Here is a 23090-nt window from a genome sequence, read left to right on the forward strand (position 1 = left end):
TTCCGAGAATCGATTTATAAAACCAATTTTCATTGGATGTTAGAGAGTGGGCTAACCAATTACAATAAACATTAGATTTTACAACAAGAATGGAAGGGGACTAACTCTGAACAGACGAATTTCTGCAACAGGTTGCGTCCTTGGACTTTGTTGACAAAACATTATTCATTATTATTCTGTGCACTGTCACTACCTTATGATATGACTGATAGTTTTATAAACTGTCAGACTTTCATAACAATCCATACCATACAGCTTCAAATCGTGAAAACTGGAAATAAATAATAAAAAAATAGTAAAATTAATATGAAAAATATTTACATTTAAGTTTCATCATAATAATTAATTTTGGTGAAAGTTGATTTGTTTACCAGACAAACCTTTGCAACTGGATAATTTTAAGCCTGACAGGACCTATATCCTGTAAATATGTGAAAGTTAAATGCCTTATTAAAATCTATTTTGGATAACGATAAATTCATTTAAATTAAGCTTACTAACAGGCCAGCGGCAGCACTTGGTGTTATTCATCTGTCCTTTTCATCAGTCATTGTCTGTTAAAGGAGCTTGGTCACCAACTCTTAATTTTTGGCACTCAAAATCTGAATTTTTACTGCAATAATGTGAAAATTTTATGAAAACGTGTGTATAATAAATGCCCAATTGTTTCAGTTAAAAAGATTTTCTCCAATAGCATTATTAGTGATGTAATTGTGACTTCAAAAACATAGGTGAATTTTTTAATACCTGATTTTTTTGTATAATTTGGCAAAACTACTGACAGTTTGCTAAAAGTTTTTGATATACCATATTCTTTACTTTTCAACTAAAATTTCAATGGATGTGGGGTTATGTCACAAATTAAATGATGAAGTAAGGTAGAAAAAGATGACAAATTTCTTGAAATATGGTCTAAAATAAAATATTTTTCTATTTTAGGCTTATATATTTATAATATATGAAGCAGATATACATTTTTTCTTATTATTCTTTGAAAAAATAATATACTCATGTTGCTCAGTCTTTAGTTTTCTATGTTGTATTTTGTGTACTGTTAACAATCATTGTTTGTTGTGTTGCAGATCTATTGTCCATATTAATCAGCACAATACAATTGTTACATATGGGAATATCACAGATTTTACCCAACATAGTTTATTATTTAAACTTCTGTTATCATGGTTATTATTTAAACTTCTGTAGCAATGAAAAAAATGCTTATTAAAATCTTAAGAAAAAATTTTAATTTGTGAAAAACAAAAATCATATTACTTTTATACATCAAGGTCCTACCAGGCCATAAAAGTTTTCCAGTTGAATAGATTTATATTCTGAATAAATTTTGTGGTGTTAAGAACTCACCAAGGACTAATTAGTACAAATGCATCAAGCTTTTGAATATTACATTTTTTTTTAGTCTTAGTACTGTAAATTCAGAAATTATTGTGAGGTTTTTATTAATGCGGATAATGGGACTGGGTGTTTATCGCAGTGATAAGAACTCGCATTTTGATATCTGATACATATATCTGTATGCGGTTTTTCATGGAATCGCAATATTTAATCTCACATTTTTGTCCATTCTTCAAAAGTCGCAATAATTTCTGAATTTACAGTATTTGAGTTTTATAACAGATCAGAAACTTTCAATTGTAAAATATTGGTTGATATGTATATGATATGATGATCATTGACATTTTAAAAAGATATGCAAATATATTATTCTCTTTAACCATAAAACATTGATAATGTTCCTCAGCAGTATCTTGAGTATTATAATAGTCCAGGTATTCATATTTTTTGCAGGAATGAAAGTTTCAACCCTATATAGAATTATTCAGCTGGGCAGTGGACAGTTTTTGCGATGCCCAAGGAAGCTGTCACAGTTTCCTTTTATATTAAACAAACGTTTTTACAATGTCGTTTCTACACAACAAAATCCTGATTCTAAGGATTACGTAGTTGACCTTAGAAGTGACACAGTAACAAAACCATCAACTGGAATGAGGAAAGCTATGGCTGAAGCCGAGGTTGGAGATGATGTGTATGGGGAAGATGGAACAATAAATGGTAATAATTTTATAGTATTTTACATTGGTTTTTTCTGTGTCACAAGATGCATTTACATTTAGTTTACAGTAAATTCTGAAATTTTTGCATGCATTTATTATTTCGATTGTTAAATAATGGACTCTATCACTATGGAGATCACTGCTATTGGAAACAAACTAGGAAATGATAAATTTTATAATCATTATTGGGAATTATGTGTAATAGACACTAACCAACATTAAACATTTACAGATAATGTATTAGTTTTGTTGTAATTATTCTCCCTTTTACCTACTGTAAATTCAGAAATATTTTACAATATTTTTATTATTGCAATGCAAAAATTGTGATGGAAACATTTTCCCAAAATTCAAAATCTTGTGTTTTAAATTTTCACAGCATTATTTGTATGCAGCAGTTTCTGAAATGGCAATAAATAATTTAAGTTTTTTGTCTATAATGTCCAAGTATTACAATAATCAATGCATGCAGACATTTCTGTAAAAGAATGACAATTTCTATGGATGACAATTGTATGCACTGTTATCAATCATAATTATGTAAATTTGTGCTGCAATATTCCTGGTGTGCTTTTTAGATTGATTAATTCAGTTATGCAATACAGGCCAAGATGTCTGTATAATAACTCTTTATTTAAATAATTTTTGAATTCTGAATTTGCAGAAAAATTTTGGATATACACTCCCTGGGAAAGTGTATATCAGTTTTTTTTTGGAAAACGAGATTGCAGTAATGTAGGACAATGAGAATTTACTGAAAAATGTAAGAAAAGTACCAAATTTATGTTTTGAAAAAGGTAAAATACAAATTGATATCAAACTGAATGCTTTGATTTTTCAGAATTGCAAAGAAGAATGGCAGATATGTTTGGAAAAGAAAAGGCTCTATTTGTACCGACTGGAACTATGGGGAATTTACTATCAAGTACTAATTTCAACTATCTTAATTTTGTAAAGTTTAAAAATTATCAATAGGTCATTTCAAATCTTTTAAAAGACAAAAGAAATGTTCCTAGTAATGCATGGTAAACATATTAATCAGAACTGAAAGTTCTAGACCAAAAAATAACATCTAAGTTTAGAAAAGATGGTGGAGGATCTGGACTAGGGACTTTGTTCTGACAGTTTCATATTTCATATATTGATACCAAAAACCTTTAAGGATTTATTCAGTCACATGAAAAAATCAGTTTGCTTCACCACTTATATCAGTCAGAAGCTGGCTCTCTCTCTTTCTCTGAAGTATGAGTATCTTACCCATCCTTTTTTATGTGACTTTCAAGAAGAAGAAATACAATAAAAAATCTGTTCTTCAGGCTATGTAATTTACATTGTATGTTAATTGATGTAGTTATTTATCCAAACTTGTTTTAGTCAAAATTGATGTAAATAAATAAATATATAGGTATATATCTATTGGCATAACACATTAGCCGAACAATGTCATAGTAATTTCCATCCTCAAAATGGTTTGAACAGACAGATTTGATATTATATTTAAGAAGTGGTCAATGGGAAACAACTCAGCAATTACACTTTTGTTGAAATAATTATTTTATTCTCTTTAGAGAAAAATTTTAATACCGTCTTTTGGTGTGTATAAAACGCACCCATACATAGTACGCACCCCCCTTTTCACCCTTGAAACTGGGAAAAAAAGTTTCTTCTTATGCTTTACACACAGGGACTTTCTGGAAAAATCCCAACTTGAAACTCGGTAAAATGCTTCCATTGAAAATGCTTTCTTTTTCGGGGACAAATTGAACTCCAGTCCTGTTTAATTACAGGATAATGAAAACGTTGTTGCAGAATAAATAACTTAGCAAACAATGTTTGATTCTTTATTGTTTCCATGGATGTGTTTGATTGAGAACAACAGGAAGTGTTAAATTGGGAAGTTGTTTAAATGCAAATCGTAGTCGGTGAATCTTGTACGGAATACGGATTCATTACAAATATTCTTTAATACACAATAAATAAATAAATTGTAATATTTCTGTTGATGAATTAGTGCTAAAATAAATATTAATCTCTGCTAATTTCATTTATTGTTTGTTGGTACTCATTGAATTGTTAAATCCTGATTATCACACTCTTATTGATAATCAATTAGGAAGTCTAATCGTTGTCAAAACAAATCAATTGACAGGTTCATTTTGTTCCTCAATCAAATTCGTACAGGTATTACAATGGCATTTTAAAAACATTCTTACAATTAATGATTTGGGTCAATATCTTTAATTGTTTTTACATAGGCAGTAATGGTAACGTTTTTTCCTGTAGCTCAGTCCATATCGTAAACTTGGATATGTATGATAGCTTGTTTCGAAGCTGTGACATTTTCACATATGTGGTTAAATTTTCGGGGTACAAAGTGAGATTACTTTTTCCGTTAAATTAGCATACCCCGAACATCCTTTCGTGATGCGGCTCCTCGTGGTAAAAAATCCCTTTTTTGACACAAAAAGTTCTTTGAAAATTTAATACTTTGAACACATTTAATAGCTCCATAGTTTTTATACGACCGCAAAAATTAAAAATTTTTTGGTCGTATATTGGTATGGCGTCGTCGTCGTCTCCGGCGTCGTCCGAAGACACATTGGTTTTCGCACTCTAACTTTAGTTTAAGTGAATGGATCTCCATGAAATTTTACCATAAGGTTCTATACCACAAAAGGAAGGTTGGGATTGACTTTGGGGGTTATGGTACCAACAGTTAAGGAATTAGGGGCCAAAAAGGGGCCAAAAATAAGCATTTTTTTAACTTCCAGACAATAACTTGTGTGTAAGTGTATGGATCTCTCTGACATTGTACCACAAGGTTCCATATCACAAAGGGAAGGCTGTAATTGATTTTGGGGGTAATTGCCTCAAAATTTTAGGTATTAGGGGCCAAAAAAGGGGCAAAAAACAAGCATTTTTCTAGTTTCATGACAATAACTTGTGTGTAAGTGTTTGGATATTTCTGAAAGTGTACTTCAAGGTTCCATATCACAAAGGGAAATCTGGAATTGAGTTTTGGGGTAATTGCCCGAAACGTTTAGGAATTGGGGGCCAAAAAGGGGCCAAAAATAAGCATTTTTCTAGTTTCCAGACAATAACTTGTGTTCAAGTGTATGGATCTCTCTGAAATTGTACTGCAAGGTACCATACCACAAAGGAAAGGCTGGGATTGAGTTTGGGGGTGATGAATCATAAGGGGGTTCAAAAAATTTGGGGGGGGGGGGTTTCCTTTTTTTTCTTTTTTTCCTTTTTTTTTTCTTTTAAAATTTTCCATTTTAAGTTGCTTATTTCTGATTTATATTTTTAAAGCAAATAATAATGATATGTTAGGAGATACACACCAAACAGGATGTGTAAATTATTGTGCAATAGCAAGAAATTTTCAATTGCACAGTATTGCACAATAGCAAGAAATCTTCAATTGCACAGTATTGCGCAATAGCAAGAAATCTTCAATTGCACAGTATTGCGCAATAGCAAGAAATATCCAATAGCACAATATTGCGCAATAGCAAGAAATTGTCAATTGTACAGTATTGCGCAATAGCAAGAAATATTTAATTGCACAGTATTGTGCAAATAAAGATACTTCGTATAAATTGCTTATTTCTTGACCAATTTCAATGGGGTTTTATTCTTGAATTCTTGGGGTTCTTTTATATGCTGAATCTAACCGTGTATTAAGTTTTTGGATTTTGGGCCCCGTTTTTAAATTGGTACACATTGAGGTATAAAAGGGTCCAAAATTAAACTTTGTTTGATTTCATCAAAAATTGAATTATTGGGGTTCTTTGATATGCCGAATCTAACCGTGTATTTAGATTCTTAATTTTTGGTTCCGTTTTCAAATTGGTCTACATTAAGGTCCAAAATGTCCAAAATTTAACTTAGTTTGATTTTAACAAAAATTGAATTCTTAGGGTTCTTTGATATGCTGAATCTTAATATGTATTTAGATTTTTGATTATGGGCCCAGTTTTCAAGTTGGTCCAAATCGGGGTCCAAAATTTAACTTTGTTTGATTTCAACAAAAATTGAATATATGGGGTTCTTTGATATGCTGAATCTAACCATGTATTTAGATTTTTGATTTTTGGGCCCCGTTATCAACTTTGTCCACATTGAGGTCAAAAGGGTCCAAAATTAAACTTTGTTTGATTTCATCAAAAATTGAATTCTTGGGGTTCTTTGATATGCTGAATCTAACCATGTATTTAGATTTTGGATATTGGACCATAATAGGTGAATGTCCAATTTAAAATTTTTAAGTTCTTAGACCACATTCATTCTGTGTCAGAAACCTATGCTGTGTCAAATATTTAATCACAATCCAAATGCAAAGCTGTATCAAGCTTGAATGTTGTGTCCATACTTGCCCCAACTGTTCAGGGTTCGACCTCTGCGGTCGTATCAAGCTGCGCCCTGCGGAGCATTTTATTCTTAAAGGGAAAATTCGCGATTTTTTACTTATCAGCTTATTATGTTCATAATACCATAAAAAACATATTCACCAAGTTTTATCTGGGTATGAACACTAATAAAGAAGAAAATTGGGAATTATTAATTTTATTTATTCGAACTTCCTGACTTCTGTGACGTAGTTTAAGTCTTTTTGCATGCCGGGAGTGGATTAATCTCATTTTAAGTCTTGTTCATTAATCATCTTATAACGCGATTTAAAGCGCATCGAAGACTTTTGGCGTAGCTATTAACCAACTAATAATTCAGAAAGAAAAGTGATCAGCCGTGCAACTTTTAAAATTAAAATGCACCTTTTATATTTTAAGGATTTCTGATATGATTATAGTAATAAAATTAAATCATACAATAGAATGTTTTTATGATTTTTTTTCCGACGGATATGTTGAACAAACATATATAACTGATAGTGTAATAAAAATGCATGTTTGTATTCTCACCTTTTACTTCAGTCAAGGATTTGTCTTACTATACAAATCCTTGCTTCAGTCTAGTACTGTGTAAATACAATGCATGTGTATTATACTGACACCACCTGGTAAAGGCGTGGTTAAATTCACGGTTATTATAAGATTAGCATTATGTAATTTTAATCTTTTGATCTTCACAAGAGTTTTGTTTGGCCTCAAGGCTTCACCGTTGTATGAAAAACATAGGGAAAAAAAGGATAAAACAGAAGTGCGGGTTTGAGACAGGATATTTTTTTTTATTATTTGGGGAGGAATATGGTGGCAAAATAACTGAATCGCCGTTTTATATTTTTTAATATTTTCATTAGCTCAATTTTTTAATAAATAAGTGATCATAATTGTGTTGTAACATCGAAATTCTGAATTACTTTCAATTAAATAATTTCATAGATAAAAATGGCTCACGAAAACGAGCGTATAAATCAAAACTGTACTATTTCAAATTATCATCGGCAACCTTGAATATTTATTTAAATGTGCAGAGAAAATTATCAGTTACATTAATATAGTTTGGTCCGTCCAAAGCGATCTACATTTACCTAATCGGGAATGCCCTGATTAAAATATTCTAAATCTCACAACGTATAAATTCTTTAGCTATTTGACCAACGATGTTTTAAAAAATTAACAGAATCAATCTAACGTCAACTTTCCTTTTTTGAATGGAGAAAGACCGGCGGAATCAATTTTCAATGTGCTTTATATCTTGTACCTTTGCAAGACTTATCATTCATTCATAACCCCACTCTTAACCAGAGACATATATACGTCTGTTTAAACTGACAAGAAAACTTCTAAAACGGACAAGCAGTATATTCTTTAAATTTCTGTGATTTAATACCAAGAAAGAAAAAAATCCCGAAATTAGTTTGATACTCAATATTTTTCCCGAAAAATATTCACATCCTCATTCGGTCTGAAAAAAGGATAAGAATTTGGTATACAGAACATGCAGAAGTGTGAATGTCATAAAACCTAATTGTTATATCAGAAACCATTATAAATGTGAACCTGTATACGTAAGACCTCATGGGACGTCACCTAAGATCACCTAACCACATACAGGTAATATACAAGTAGCTCTGTTATACCCGGAAATGTCAAGGTTAATCACTACTGATACAGAATATACCAATGCAACGAAAATTCTGATGATTGTGAAGCATGACCATTCATTATTTTAGAGGCGTCTTAGGTGGGGGATTGCCGGAACAATTAAATTTAAATTCTGACTAGATTTTTTTTTCTCAATTTAAGTCACTGAACTAAAAAAAAGAAGAAAACTACGCCCAAGAACAGAATTCTTCTTGTAAATTCATAAATACACTGTTCTTATTTTGTAACTTTCGATAGACATGAACTCCAACCCCCCCCTCCCCAAACCTGGGAACAGTATATCTTACAATGTATATATTCCTGCCAAAATAACAAAAAAGGAGAAAAAGAAAGACATGAACGATAAATCACATCAGATTCAGATATTTATATAGTTGATTGTCGTTAGCTAGAGATGTATACATGTCTCTGCCTGAACTTATAAAAATAACAGGAAAGTATAAACTTGAAATAGATTTATGATGAATACTTTGCAACTGCGACACCCCTTTTTATCACAGCATACATGCATGTATTTAAATGACTGTCCGTTATTTCGATTAAGAATGACAATCGTACGTAAAATCCTATAGTTCATGGTGAGACTTTTTGTACCAGATATGTGACTTTTCGTATTTATATTTTCTCTTATATTACTCTCATTTGATATTTTATGCATAAGTGCAATATTGGGAATGGTTTATTACCACCACAAGCTAACTAAATAAATTAATCAACCCTCTAGCTGACCAGACGTTAATACAACTACTATCAGTCTATCCGCAGTGAAGTTTCTTTATTTCTTCAAATAGGCTTTTCGGGGATCATTAGTGTACGTCCAGTGGCATATATATTACATGCATGTTGGAACAGGAAAATTGAAATCAGGTACTTTTAGAACCATGTTCACATTATTATACATTATACCCAAAAATTGTGATGATGACTAATTTCTTAAACTGTTCAAAATAATCTTATTGAAAAATAAATCTGTGATTTTACTATGTCCATAACTTCGATGAACCAAAGCAAGTAATATATCGAACTGTATTTAAATCATATTGGTTCTGGATGTTTATCTCGTATATTCAATTTACATGTATATATTCTAAATTGCGACTATCTATAGTTCCGTAACCTTCTATCTAGGCGTATAAACCAATGATCGACAAGTGCGTACATTTTGTTAAATCAATATTTGTTTTTTCAAGATGTCCATACTTATTGACAACGAGTATATATTTACATTTTCCCCAATTTACCCTTGGAAAATATGTAAATAGATTTTTTATTTTATCAAATCTTTTTTTTGGGAATTATTTAGATTTTCATAAATATCATTCTTTACACCAGAAAGGTTATTTATAAACAAGCGTATGAGTTTAGTAATGACTAGTATATCACTATCGGACACGCAAGACAAAGATGTATATTACACCTGATAGTTTCAAAATGGAAAGTTACAAGTTATCGGCCGTGTACACTGATCAATACCCTCAGAAGTGAAGTGATGCACGAACTTGCTTTACGTAATTGTGTAATAAGAGTTTTAAAGCCCGACAGGAAATCGCTTGAATACCTGGACGTGTCACCTCACAATACCTCTGGGATTTCTTAAGCCATGCTAGTGATCAGATAAGGGAAGGTCCGAATTTATTTAAATAAGTTTATTACATAAAAGAATTATGAACAAACTAGATTTTCGAAAACAATTTTACACGGAACACTTATTTATGACTTTGAACTTTGACTATAAACTAATTTCCATTAAAATTTCTTGTTTCAAAAACTTAGTTAAAAAAAAAAACAGTTTTAAAACGACAGACCATAGTACTAGTTATTTAAAAAAAAATATATATAATTACATTTTCCGTATCAAGTTAGTTAGGAAAGGTTGCACAACCATGTCTATTATAATCTTTTTTGTGACCCGGGAAACTGTTTATGCTTTCCTTGTCGGATAAAACAACCGTACGCTGGACAAGATATCGACACTCAATTACGGCTACGTTAGGTTACTGCTTGTTTTGGTACTTTGTGGTTTATAGATATATCGTGGTTTCTATTCAGGGAGGATGCCAAAATGGCCGCATGCGAAGAATTGATACTCTAAACTTAAAATCGATGGTGATCTCTTATCTAGCAGAATAAAACTTTAATATTTATGAATTTGTGCTTTTTTATACATAACGAACATAATATCAATTTTTCATTTTTTTGCGAAGTTTCCCTTTAAATTGAATAACATTTCACAGCAGTATAAAATGCTACTTTAATTTAATTATTCTTCCCTTAGTTTATTTTATTTTGTATTTACATTGTATCATAGATCAAATTTATTTGTTCAGTGTATGTTCACTGGTGTAAATATGTCTTTTGATTGAGTTAAGCCATTTCAATTGATATTTTATAGTGTGTCTTTCTATGTTGTGATGTTACACTATTGTTTCAGATAAGGGTGAAGGTTTGGTACCATTAAAACGTTTAAACCTGCTGCAATTGTTTGCGCCTGTCCTAAGTCAGGAATCTGATGTTCAGTAGTTGTCGTTTGTTGAAGTGGTTCATAAGTGTTTCTCGTTTTTTATATAGATTAGACCGTTGGTTTTCCCTTTTGAATGGTTTTACACTAGTGATTTTTGGGGCCCTTTATAGCTTGCTGTTCGGTGTGAGCCAAGGCTCCGTGTTGAAGACCATACTTTGACCTATAATGGTTTGCTTTTATAAATTTTGACTTGGATGGAGAGTTGTCTCATTGGCACTCATACCACATCTTCTTATATCTATTGACAATGTCACTTGATTCAAAAGAAACTGCTTTCAGATAAAGTAGAGAAAAACAATGTGAATTTCAGACCGATTATAGTTTTTATCACCAAGAAATGCTCTTTTAAAATTACTGACCGGTTATAGTTGTATCATCTGGAAAATGTCCTGTCCACCTGATATGATACTGGTCAAAATTAACCTTGTACAGCTTGAATTTACCGGCAATATTTCCTTTTAATCAAATATCTGTTTATGGATTTGCATTCATATCCAAAATATATACGGACATCATCATAGATATGGTTCAAATAAATATTAATTTCAACATTTCTTTTTTAAGTGTGTGTGCACTGCCCTTCAAGAGGAGAAGAAGCCATTCTAGGAAGTCGTAGCCATATATTTGTCCATGAACAAGGAGGGATTGCTCATGTAAGAACTGTAAAAGTATTTGTCTATATGATCTTGACTTTTTCTATGAACTGTTTTGGCACTTTTTACAAAAAAACTTTGAGCTTGCTTTATGATGAGAGATTATCCACCCTAAGACTATATGTTCATTTTACAGAAAAAAGGAGATGATCTAAATTGAGACATATATCAACCAAATATTGTATAGCACACACAGGTAATAGTGTATAAGACTTGTCATTATGTATGGAGTTTGGTAGTTTGACCTTCTTCAAGCAATAAGAATCATGTGTGGCTCTAAAAATGCTACATGTCATGTCCATCAAACAAGAATTCAAATAAAAACCTGAGGGAAATTCAAATTGCAAATAGTTATTTGCAGTGCACAAGATGTGGGGACATTTTTGTGTGCTGCACAAGGTTTTCATGAAAAAGTAAAAAAAAAAAAATGAAAACCAGTTTATCTGCTTGCCAGTAAATGTGAACAAAAAGTATGACCACTACATAATGATCATCTCAACTATGCAACTATGATCATTATAATTATAAACTTGCAATGCCATATTATACAGTAACAAATATCTATTGCAAGGCTTTGCTTATGTATCACATAAAACTTACAGGAATACTCATTATGGAAAGTAAGTCAAATTCAAATAGTATGACATTTCCTTAATTCTAGAACTACTGTAAATTTAGAAATTATTGCGAAGTTTTTATTAATGCGATTAATGCGACTGGTTGAGTATCTCAATATTAAGAACTCACATTCTGATAACTAAAAGATAGATCTGTATGAAGATTTTTTCGAAATCGCAATAATGAAACTCTCAATAATTTCTGAATTTACAGTATTAATTCCTGACAAACTTTGTCTGATAATTTCAGAGTTGATCTACAAAGTATTCCTATATGTTAGATTGCAGGAGTGTTGGCGTCATTGATAGAAAACAAACCAGATGGTACTTTTGATATAGAAATAATGAAACAAAGAATAAGACAGATTGATGATCCACATTTCCCATTCACAAGAGTGATATGTTTAGAGAATACACACAATTTTTGTGGAGGAAAAGTTGTACCGTTGTCCTTTATGGAAGAGGTTAGTTTATTAAGCAAATCCTGTAGATGTATTTGATATTATGGAAGACTTATTTTTAACTTTTGGTTTTTCTCTTCGAAGTTGTCATCTGTGTGGATAATGGTGGATATTGACAGTCAGGTTTTCAAAATCTAATAAACTTGAAGCCATGTAATTGTATGTAGATGGGTTTTTAATTAATAGACCATTTACCATTAAATGAATGTTCAATTACCCATATTTCATGGTTCATTGGCTTTGATAATATTTTAAACTTCATTACCTATGTTAAGGTTTACATCTGAGTTCAGTTCTCATATAAAAAGTTACCTAAACTCATTTGATGTCAATTGAGTTCATTTTTTAGATATTTTGTTATCCATAAATGTCAGGGCTGGTATGCATAAAACCACTGAAGTTAAGATTTCCAATCGTAGTACTAATTTATCGTAGGACATGTAAAAAAATCCGTCCGTTCGGAACAAAATTTAACTTGAGTAGTTTTATGCATATCAGCCCTGATTCTTAGTAACCTACTTATTTCAGATGCATGTAATTAGTAACCTACGAATTTCAGATACATGTACTCAGTAACTTATGAATTTCAGATACATGTACTAAGAAGTTACGAGTTTCAGATACATGCTCTTAGTAACCTACGAATTTCAGATACATATACTGTAAATTCAGAAATTATTGCGAGGTTTTTATTAATGCGAATAATGCGACTGTGTGAGTATCGCAATAATAAGAAATCGCATTTTGATATCTGATAAATATATCTGTATGCATATTTTCCTGACGTCGCAATAAATAATCTCGCTTTTTTTGTCCATTCTCCTAAAATCGCAATACTGTGGATTCATTTTTATTCGTGGTATACCAATTTTCGTGGGTTTCGTGGGTCACAGCGAACCACGAATTTAACAATTCAACGAAGAATAATCCAGAGAAATGTGTATGGAGTCGGATGTTTATTTCCGGTTATGTTATGCAGTTCTAGTATAATGTTGACTAGCGATAAACATGGTTACATAACACGTGTTTTTATTGAAAGAAGATACAAGTATTTTATTAAATCAATAATAAATATGTTAAATATCAGTGATAATTTACTTTTTAAAATTGATTAAAACTGTTCATGGAAAATTTGGTAATTACCATGTCATAGTTTGGTTTACTGGTGATTAAAAATCAATAGGATTAAGTACGGAGATATTGCCCGTAGGTAATAATGTTTATGACAGGAACATTTATTTTCACACCTTTTACTTATATGACTATTATGTTTATTATATCGTGATTAGGGAAATGAGCTTTCAATCATAGAGTTTTGGATGCCTTATAAAATTTGGACAAGAATTTATAAATTGTAAAACAAACAAATAATTAGTTGTCTCTGTCCATTATTGTAGTAGAAGTTTTCAATGAACACTTAAACCTAGAATGACCAAGCGAGGATTTTGACAATTCAAAACTTGCTCAATGAATTCCTTCTTTTTTGTTTGTGTTATTATTGATCAAACCAAGGAGGTTATGTGATCTCCTAAATCAAAAAGAAATCCACGAATTACGTATCTGAATTTAATTTTTTGTTGTAATCAGCGATCCACAAATTTACGTATACCACGAAACGTCTTTTTTTCTCTATCCACGAAAATTGATACCCACGAAAATAAATGAATTTCTCAATTTACAGTACTTAGTAACCTACGAATTTCAGATACATATACTTAGTAACCTAAGAATTTCAGATACATATACTTAGTAACCTAAGAATTTCAGATACATATACTTAGTAACCTAAGAATTTCAGATACATATACTTAGTAACCTACAAATTTCAGATACATATACTTAGTAACCTACAAATTTCAGATACATATACGTAGTAACCTACAAATTTCAGATACAGGTACACATGTACTTGGTAACCTGCATGTTGGTCTTTTTCTTCTTCTATAAGTCTGGAATATTAAAATGGTTAATTATGATTGGAAAGTAGTTATTTGTAGCATATATATAGCTACTGCAGAATCATTTATTTACATTGGACCCAATTTTAATATATGAAGTAAAATTGGTATTTTCTTGGATGTTTGATTTTGTGATTTTGAGTAACACATGATAAAGTTTGCTTACAAGCTATAGAACATTTATACTTCTTTAAACATTTAAATTTGTGGTCTACCTATACCAACAAATTAATGCAAATTGGTGCCCACAAATAATGATGCGGTACCATATTATTGGGTTTGGCTCCCATTATGCTTTTTGTTATACTGTAAATTCAAAAACTATTGAGAGGTCTTTATTGATGCGAATAATGCAACAGGGTGAGAATTGCAATGATTAGAACTTGCACTCTGATATCAGATACATATATCTGTATGCAGAATTTCCTGAAATCACAATAATTAACCATGCATTTTGTTCTTTCTTTGAAAAATCACAGTAATTTTACCATTATTAATGCACACAATAATTTCTGAATTTGCAGTATACACATGTAAATAATTTTAGATTGAGAAAAATATAAGTTTTTGTGGGGTTTTTTTCCAGGTATACAATATAGCTAAAAGTGCCAATGTAAATGTACATTTAGATGGAGCAAGAGTATTGAATGCTGCTACAGCTCTGAATGTTCCAGTCAAAGATATACTGAAGTATACAGATACTGTCAACATGTGTTTTTCTAAGGTAAATAACCAGAAATAAAAGTCATTTTTTTCCTGGCCTTGCGGTCATAAAAATTTCAAGTCTGATGATCCTACTCAGACTCAGAAATCAACCAATCAGTATACTGGATTTGGTGTTTCAAGCACACATTTTATACTTTAGTACTGAGTAAAGTTTTATGAAAAAGACTTAGTCTTATATATTTCTTATCAGGTAAAAGCTATTTCATTGAACTGGATTGTTGGGAGGGTAAGGGCTATTCCATTAACATGTATGTGGGAGGGTAGGAAGGGAAGTTTAATTATTTAATGTGGGTCATGGGTCTTTTTTCAGTATATATGCATCTATTACCATTATGCAAAATTATCTAAAAAATGGTTCTTGGTTGTAGGGATATTTTGAAAGTCCCTTCCTACCCTCCCACATACATTTTAATGGAATAGCCCTAAGAAGGGACTACAAAAGCAACCAGCATACTTTCTTTTAGTTATTTAGCATGCATCAAATGACATACAACCAAAAACGACCCAAAACCTACATACATAAATAAAATTTACCATCCTTCCCTCCCACATATATTTTAATGGAATAGCCCTAAGGTTTTGTCCAGTTGTCTGGCCTGGGTATTTTGTTAAACACTTCATCATCAGGGGGAGGCAACTCACTTGTCATTGCTCTGTTTACAGTTGCAATGTTTCATGCCATTGTATGTTCAATGTATTTCAATTGCTTATATGTTTTTTTACAAGAGAGTATCAAGTTTTATTATAATATTTAATACATATTTTGATTTATATTACATAATGTGGCTATTCAAACATATTACGGTCAGGGCTTCCAAAATTTTTTTGAGCCAGCCGGACATTTCATATCTTATCCCGATTTTAAATCCCTTTAGACTTAGTAAATTAGGCAACTATGATAATCAGTTGGCCATCATATATGATTTAACCAATGATTGACATTAAAACAATATTAAACTTTACTTTGATATAAATTCGATGTTCTGACGTAAAGTGTTAAATTGAAAGTGCAGCATTCGAAGTGTGCAACATCAGCGTACTAATTCTGCCTAATTCCGCTTTAAACTCTTTATTTGTGCAAAATAACGCTGTCAAAAGCTTTACTTTCGTTTTTAAAATCACATTTTCTTATGCTGGATGTTGACTTGACAATGGTAAATCACGGATCAGAGACGGATACGTAATATCCGTGTAAGTTTACGATTGAGTAAAGTAGCCTTTTCAAGTTATTTCTTCAAGAAAATACTCGAAATGAACGTTAGATACAGGTATCAATGATAATTTTAGCATTATTGAAGAATTAGATGCATAATTAAATTTCCCACCAGCGGACAATAGACACATGCACACACGTGTACTAGTTCAAACAACATGGTTTTGACGATTATTTGTTTAAAACCTTTTCAAATTTTTCATCAAATCATATTTATTAACGTATTTCTTATAATTTCAATCTTTTAAACTAAATTAATTAGATGCAACCCGCTGAAATGTAAGAAAATAACTTTGAATACCCTTTAGCGTACCCCAGTATTTAACACGATGTACAGTGTTTTTAAATATAATAATGAATATCATACAAATTCGAATTCATTTATAAATATTTTTATTTGAAGAATTATTTTAAAATCTAAGGATACTTTTTTAAAACTGAATGCTCATTTACAATAATATCTACAAAGCGTAATTAAATAGGATGTTGTTCCATACACGCTTACATGTTTGACCTCGTTTACCTGATCACCTTTATGTTCATTGTTATGCATCATCAATTCTATTGATTAAGACAAGCTAAGGTCTCTCATCAAAGGTAATGACCTGTAATCAGTGAATGATTTATGGCTTCAATATTACTTATTGAAGGGATAATTGTTTGACAGCTTGTTGTTTTTTAAATAAAAGAACAAATGTTTTTTCTACTTTTTATTGATGTACCAAGCCGTGCATTTGTGTGCCCAGAGGATTAGACTAACTGAGACACTTCAAAGTATGAAATATGCTTCATCAGTTTAATTAAACCCAAATATGACCGAAATATCTTTGTGAAATAGATTGCCACAATTATAAACTATAATGCCCAAACGGACATTTTTAGCAATCGATAGTTGGTAAAAAAGTGAAATGACCGTTTTATGAAAATGCCTTGAATAACAAAAAGTGGCAAACCTATGATATTTGACCGTTTGAGGCTGAGAGCAGCCGGACTTTTTATATAAATATGGGTCAAGTCCGGAATATATGACCGTTTTGGAAGCCATGATTAGGGTGTTCATTTGGTGTTTTTTTTAAATTGAAATTGGATGGTAAGAATAGTTTTTATTACACAACACTTACCTCAGACTCATAACCTTCAATAGCAATGGGCTTAAAATTTTCAAAAGTTAATGAGTTTGAACAGATGATTTCAATCTACAACATGGAAAAACATTTTGGTTGATTGGTACTGCGAAAGGTCGAAGCCTTTCTACTATGCACAGTAATACATTATATCTAAACTCCAATTCTGGCTTTACTCAGTGTATGAAAAAAAACCAGTTTTTATACTTGCATTTGGCTACAGTTTGATTATGTTTACTTACAGCATTATATTATCTGTCATTATATGCATTTATATCATTTAATTTCAGGGATTATCAGCTCCAGTTGGTTCTGTAATTGCAGGATCAGAGGAGTTTGTTGATAAGTAAGTTCATTCTATATACTTGCCTGTTTCACCCTGTCTGGTTTATGTTTTTCTTTTCTGGTTGGATCTCTCAAGTAAATTTTATAACAGACTTCAGTAAGTCCAGTCAAATGAGGAATATTAAGAATATCTTCTTGTTAGTCCGTCTGCAAAAAACCCAAAATTTGAAGAAAACTAATTCAGATTCTGCTGAGGCATTGAGCAAACATTTCCTGGAGTACAGTTTTAAGAACTAAGTAAAAAACTTGACCGTTAAGATAGTTTTACTTTAAAAATCGTTTTTGATGTGGTACATTTAGAATAAACAAAGATTATTCTACACTAGATAGCAATATAAGTTCCTGATTCTTTTAAAACCGAATATAAGGTAGAAATGTTTTGATAAGTGAATCAAAAATTCTTCATTATGGTAGAATTTATCAGCTTTATGATACTCTGAAGCTTATGTACATGTGAATGATTAATTGCCTGTTTCTGTTTTGCAGCATTTTTCTAAAGCTAGCTTAATGATTTTGACCAACAGTGTCAGCTGAGTTTTAATCTATGAGATTTGTGGAGGGAGGGAGAAACAATGTTGATGTGACAAACACATTCACAAATATCGTGAGCAAACATTGGTTGAAAATAATCCTCTATAGCTTCTTTTTTATTATTTCAGAGCCAGACGGCTACGTAAAGCTTTTGGTGGTGGAATTAGGCAGGGAGGTGTACTGGCTGCTGCTGCTATGTATGCTTTAGATAATGTATTGCCAAGGCTGCATCTAGACCATGAAAATACCAAACTATTATCACAAGGTACAAATTATTAATGAAAGTGCTTAAACATTGTTAATACAGATGGGAAGTTAGACCTGTTCATTTCTATCATGTATATCAGGACAATGGAAATCAAATTCATTCAGATATTAGAATTTGTCTCCACCAAATTATTATTTATTTTCCCCTTTTTTAGCTCACCTGGCCCACAGGGCCAAATGAGCTGTTCTCATCACTTGGCGGCTGTTGTCATCGCTGTTTGTTGTTTGCGTCCATTAACTTTTGTAAAATTGTCTCCTCTGAAACTATAACTACTAAGCCAAATTCAACCAAAGTTGGCTGCCAAAAAATAGAACATAGGTGTAAAATGCAAGTGTTGTCTATTATCTTGAAAACCTCTATGAAAAGGGAAAATCTGACGAGACAGAAATGTTCAGAATGTTGAGATCTTGCTATTGTCCATTTACATCATAATTGCATTGTTTGTCATCATTTTTAATTGACCATACTACACCTTCATTTTTTGGACAATTTTCTACAGGAGTTCTGTTACTTTGCCCATTTTTGGCTTATTGTAGCAAAATGATGCCTCTTGAAAACTATTCTTCTGAAGCCATATGTGTAGAAACTATGATACTTTAATGTATAACTAATTTTTTGTAATTTTCAGATTTTTTTATACCATCAATTACTATTTTTTTGATAATGGTAAGATATGCACATAGAATATATATGTTTAGGTAAAGTCAGTAGAAATAAATAGATATGGTTTTTTTTATTACCATATTTTATATATATATATGTCTTTATTTTTGTCATCTGCAGTACTTTTGTATTAATGTATTTGCAGTAAACATATTCCTTTAGGAATTTGTGCTTAGAATACAGTGTTGATACTTAATTTCATTTCATTAGAGAACTGACAATAAATCAGTATCATAAATAGACAATGTGTTGTATATGTCAAAGAAACAGTACTCTAAGACCCCGTTCACACTTGGACATTTAGATCGATTTAAACTAGATCGGTTCACTTTAGATCGATTTAAGCCCAATGGGAACGCTTTGAATCGATCTCGAATCGGTCTAAACTAAAACACCAAAAGAGGTAGTTTAGTTTAAGTCGATCTAAAGTGAACCGATCTTACTTTAAATGTGAACACAACTATTGACCTTAACTAGTGCGATTGAATCAAAAATAATTTGTGCGCATGTATGGCGGTAAAATTGCACGCGCAATATATTACAAAATGGATCACCAACATAAAAGGGCTGAAAATAAACGAAATCTAAACGAACAGCAGTATCAACATTTGAACATCTAATTCAAGTGAAACAATAACTTCATCCATTATTTTTTTGCAAGCGTGTATCAACACATTAATTTGGTTAAATATTTCTATTTTTACACAGTGTTTACAATTTCACAGGCAATAAGTCAGATCGATTAAATTTTTTCTTGTAGTGGGAACTTCCATATCATATATTTTGTTATTCTGGATTTTTATTTTATTTGTTGGATTACTAATGGCGCTTCTTAGACCCCATTCACACTAGCTTTTTTTTTAATCGATCTAAGTTTAGATTAGACTGATAGAGATCGCTAGGATTGAATATAATGTGAACGCTAACTGGTTTTATTTAGATCGATTAAAAAAAAGCTAGTGTGAACAGGGTCTTACAGCAGTATCAGACCCCTCAAAGATATCTAGAGATCAATATAATTTTTTGCAGATTAATTTTTATAAACATGTACATGCACATTTGTTTAATTTCATACAGATATTAATTTTGCTTTTATGTAAAAAGGCACTTGATGTTAAATTCATATATTTTTACTGCTTCTGTAGCCGTTTCATATTTTACTAACTTATCTATTAATCAATACAATGTATATATATTGTATTCTGAATTTTGTTTCATGATGTAAACATGTGAAGAATTATGGTTTACTTTAAACAAAATTTTTATTGGTAATATTTATGCAACCCTTTACAAAAATTCTTTATAACTATGTTAGTGCTTAGTTGATTTTTTCATTGTTTATTCAATACAAATATATATTATTATTATTTAAAACTGGAGAAGATACTGTATATATTTTCGTGATATTTTCAAGATTATTATGACAATTACAATTGTTTCAGGTAGTGAGACTAATTTAATGAAGATTTGCTCTCGACAGTTGGTTTTCATTATGTTATTTCATAATCATGGTTTGAATTATTTTTTTCAGGTATTATGGAGAGTCACAATGACCTAGTCAATATAGACCTCAGTGGAGTTCATACCAATATTGTCTTTATAACTATGCTGAAAGACAATATTCCCTCACAGATTTTACATGATAGGCTCCTACAGGTACAGTACAACTTTTGTCATCACAATGTACTACTAACATTTTTGTTTACTGTACTTGTCCTTAAGGCTTTGACCTTTCACAATACCAATTGCTTAAATATTTTTCCAAATTGCAGTTTGAATTCATCTCTACAAACTGACCAACTGGTAGAACAGTTTAGCTCATAGCTAGTGAAAGGTTGTTAGTATGAAGCAAGTGCAGTGTAATAAAATATATAACTTGCAATCCTATTAGATTTTGTTTCCACATCTGTCATTGTATTTATTTAATAGATATAAGAAGATGTGGTATGAGTGCCAATGAGACAACTCTCCATCCAAGTCACAATATGTAAAAGTAAACCATTATAGGTCAAAGTACATCCTTCAACACTGAGCCTTGGCTCACACCGAACAGCAAGCTATAAGCATATAACAATTTGCAAAGTCATATAAACGTAAGGTTGTCATTTTTGAATAAGCCTTTAGGATAAGTACAGTAATTGATTACTGGTTATCTGCTTCATGTTAAGTTGTGGTGATTCAGTGTGACAACCTTTTTCATTTTATATTACTTTCAATTGATGCATGTATTGACTAAACATTTATAATTATAACAAATGGGAAATTAGTCTATTTTGTTAAAACTGAATAAGTTGGAAAAAGATGTCTTCATTAATGGCCCAACAATGTTAGATCTGCAAATTTTTGTACTTCCATCAGTGGAATTTAAACCCATGCGTTTGTGACATCCAGACAATTTTGCCAAATATAGTTATAAGCATGGCGAAATAAGCATTTTATAAGAAAACTTAAAGAATTAAAGCCTTGATATACAACCACTTGTTAAAGGGGAGATTTTTTATGTCCACGAATTTTTGTTTCCCACCAAAAAATCCATCTTATTGGAGTGGTTAAAAAGGCAAAAAGGGATTCTACCTCCATTTGAGGAGGATTAACCTGTAAGTTATTTGTATCATAAATTTGACCTTGTATTCATAAATGAACATTTTGCACAAAAATAAAAGGAAAAGAAACCATGACAACTTCAAGCAAAGATTTATTATGAATTGCTTATTTAATTTTTTATTGTTTTCTCATTTTAGGTAACAGAAGAAGAGAAAAGAGAATTAGGAGATGTAGTTATTGTAAAGACAGTTGTTTACAGTGATAAACTGTTAAGATTTGTCTTGCATAACGATGTTTCATCTGACGATGTAGAGTTAGCAAAGAAAAAGTTCCAATTCATATTACATGAAATTGCAGAAAAGATGAAATTATCATAGAGATTGGAAAAATTCAGGGTCATTCATTTATTTTTTAGCAAAAGGCTTGTCATAGGGAAGATGGCTGTAGAAGGAAATTCTTAATTTTAATTGTTAAATTACATATATATACGGGTATGCTTTAAAGGAAAATTATTTTTCAACTCAATAATTGAATATTGTCGAAATATTCTGGACATGCACATTCAACAAAACATAATTAAAAAGGAAAAAAATATTTTTTAATTATACACAAAATTATTTTTTAATTATACACTAAAATACAGAAGAAATATGTATGCGACTGGTCATTTTCCTAGATGCTGTCAATTTCCAAGGAAATAGATTTTTTTAAGGAAGAAAGGAGAATAAGTGGATACTTTGTGCTCTTTAGAAAATGGTTGTGAATTGTTGATGACCTCAGGATTATTATTTACATAGGGCATGGTATAATGTGTTGGTTATGAATCATATAATAAATCTGAAAAAGGGTATTAAGGAAATTTATTTTAATTTTTGTGTTGTAGAAATTTACTTTTATTTGATATTATAGAACTGTTATTCTTTTTGAATATTGTATAGAATTTATTTTGATATTCCTTATTTTATCAGAATTTTTTTTATCAGATTTATATGGATAATGATTTGTTAAAATTGTGCATGGTATTCTGCTTCATTATGAATGTCTAAGGAGTATAGGTCCATAACAACGATTAAAATTAGCCTCAACGTTTGCAAAATTTCTGTTTAATATTTTCTTATAAATTTGATGTAGAAATACCATATAAGTTTTTGGAATTTCATCAGTGATAATGTCGAGAAGTTTAAACATAACAGGAACATATATATTGACGGGACTTGACACTACCTGATTGTAGTCGATTTTATCGTCGTGCAATAGTTAATAAAGATACGATACAGAAACGGACATGTGTTAAAAACGGACTCGCTATTATCTCAATTATTTCTG

General features: G+C 31.0%; 1 protein-coding gene across 1 annotated transcript; it reads left to right on the plus strand.

The window, feature by feature from the left end:
- Positions 1 to 90: 90 nt before the first annotated feature.
- LOC127709963 (uncharacterized) lies at positions 91 to 22949 on the plus strand. Its single transcript, XM_052215671.1, has 10 exons — positions 91 to 131; positions 1807 to 2070; positions 2914 to 2997; positions 11226 to 11314; positions 12213 to 12395; positions 14937 to 15074; positions 17704 to 17759; positions 18418 to 18554; positions 20752 to 20876; positions 21962 to 22949. The coding sequence occupies exons 2-10, from the start codon at positions 1809 to 1811 to the stop codon at positions 22139 to 22141; spliced, it is 1254 nt and encodes a 417-aa protein (XP_052071631.1). The 5' UTR covers positions 91 to 131; positions 1807 to 1808; the 3' UTR covers positions 22142 to 22949.
- The last annotated feature ends 141 nt before the right edge of the window (positions 22950 to 23090 follow it).

This window comes from Mytilus californianus, unplaced genomic scaffold, assembly GCF_021869535.1.
Source record: "Mytilus californianus isolate M0D057914Y unplaced genomic scaffold, xbMytCali1.0.p SCAF_7, whole genome shotgun sequence".
Classification (NCBI taxonomy): Eukaryota; Metazoa; Mollusca; class Bivalvia; order Mytilida; family Mytilidae; genus Mytilus; species Mytilus californianus.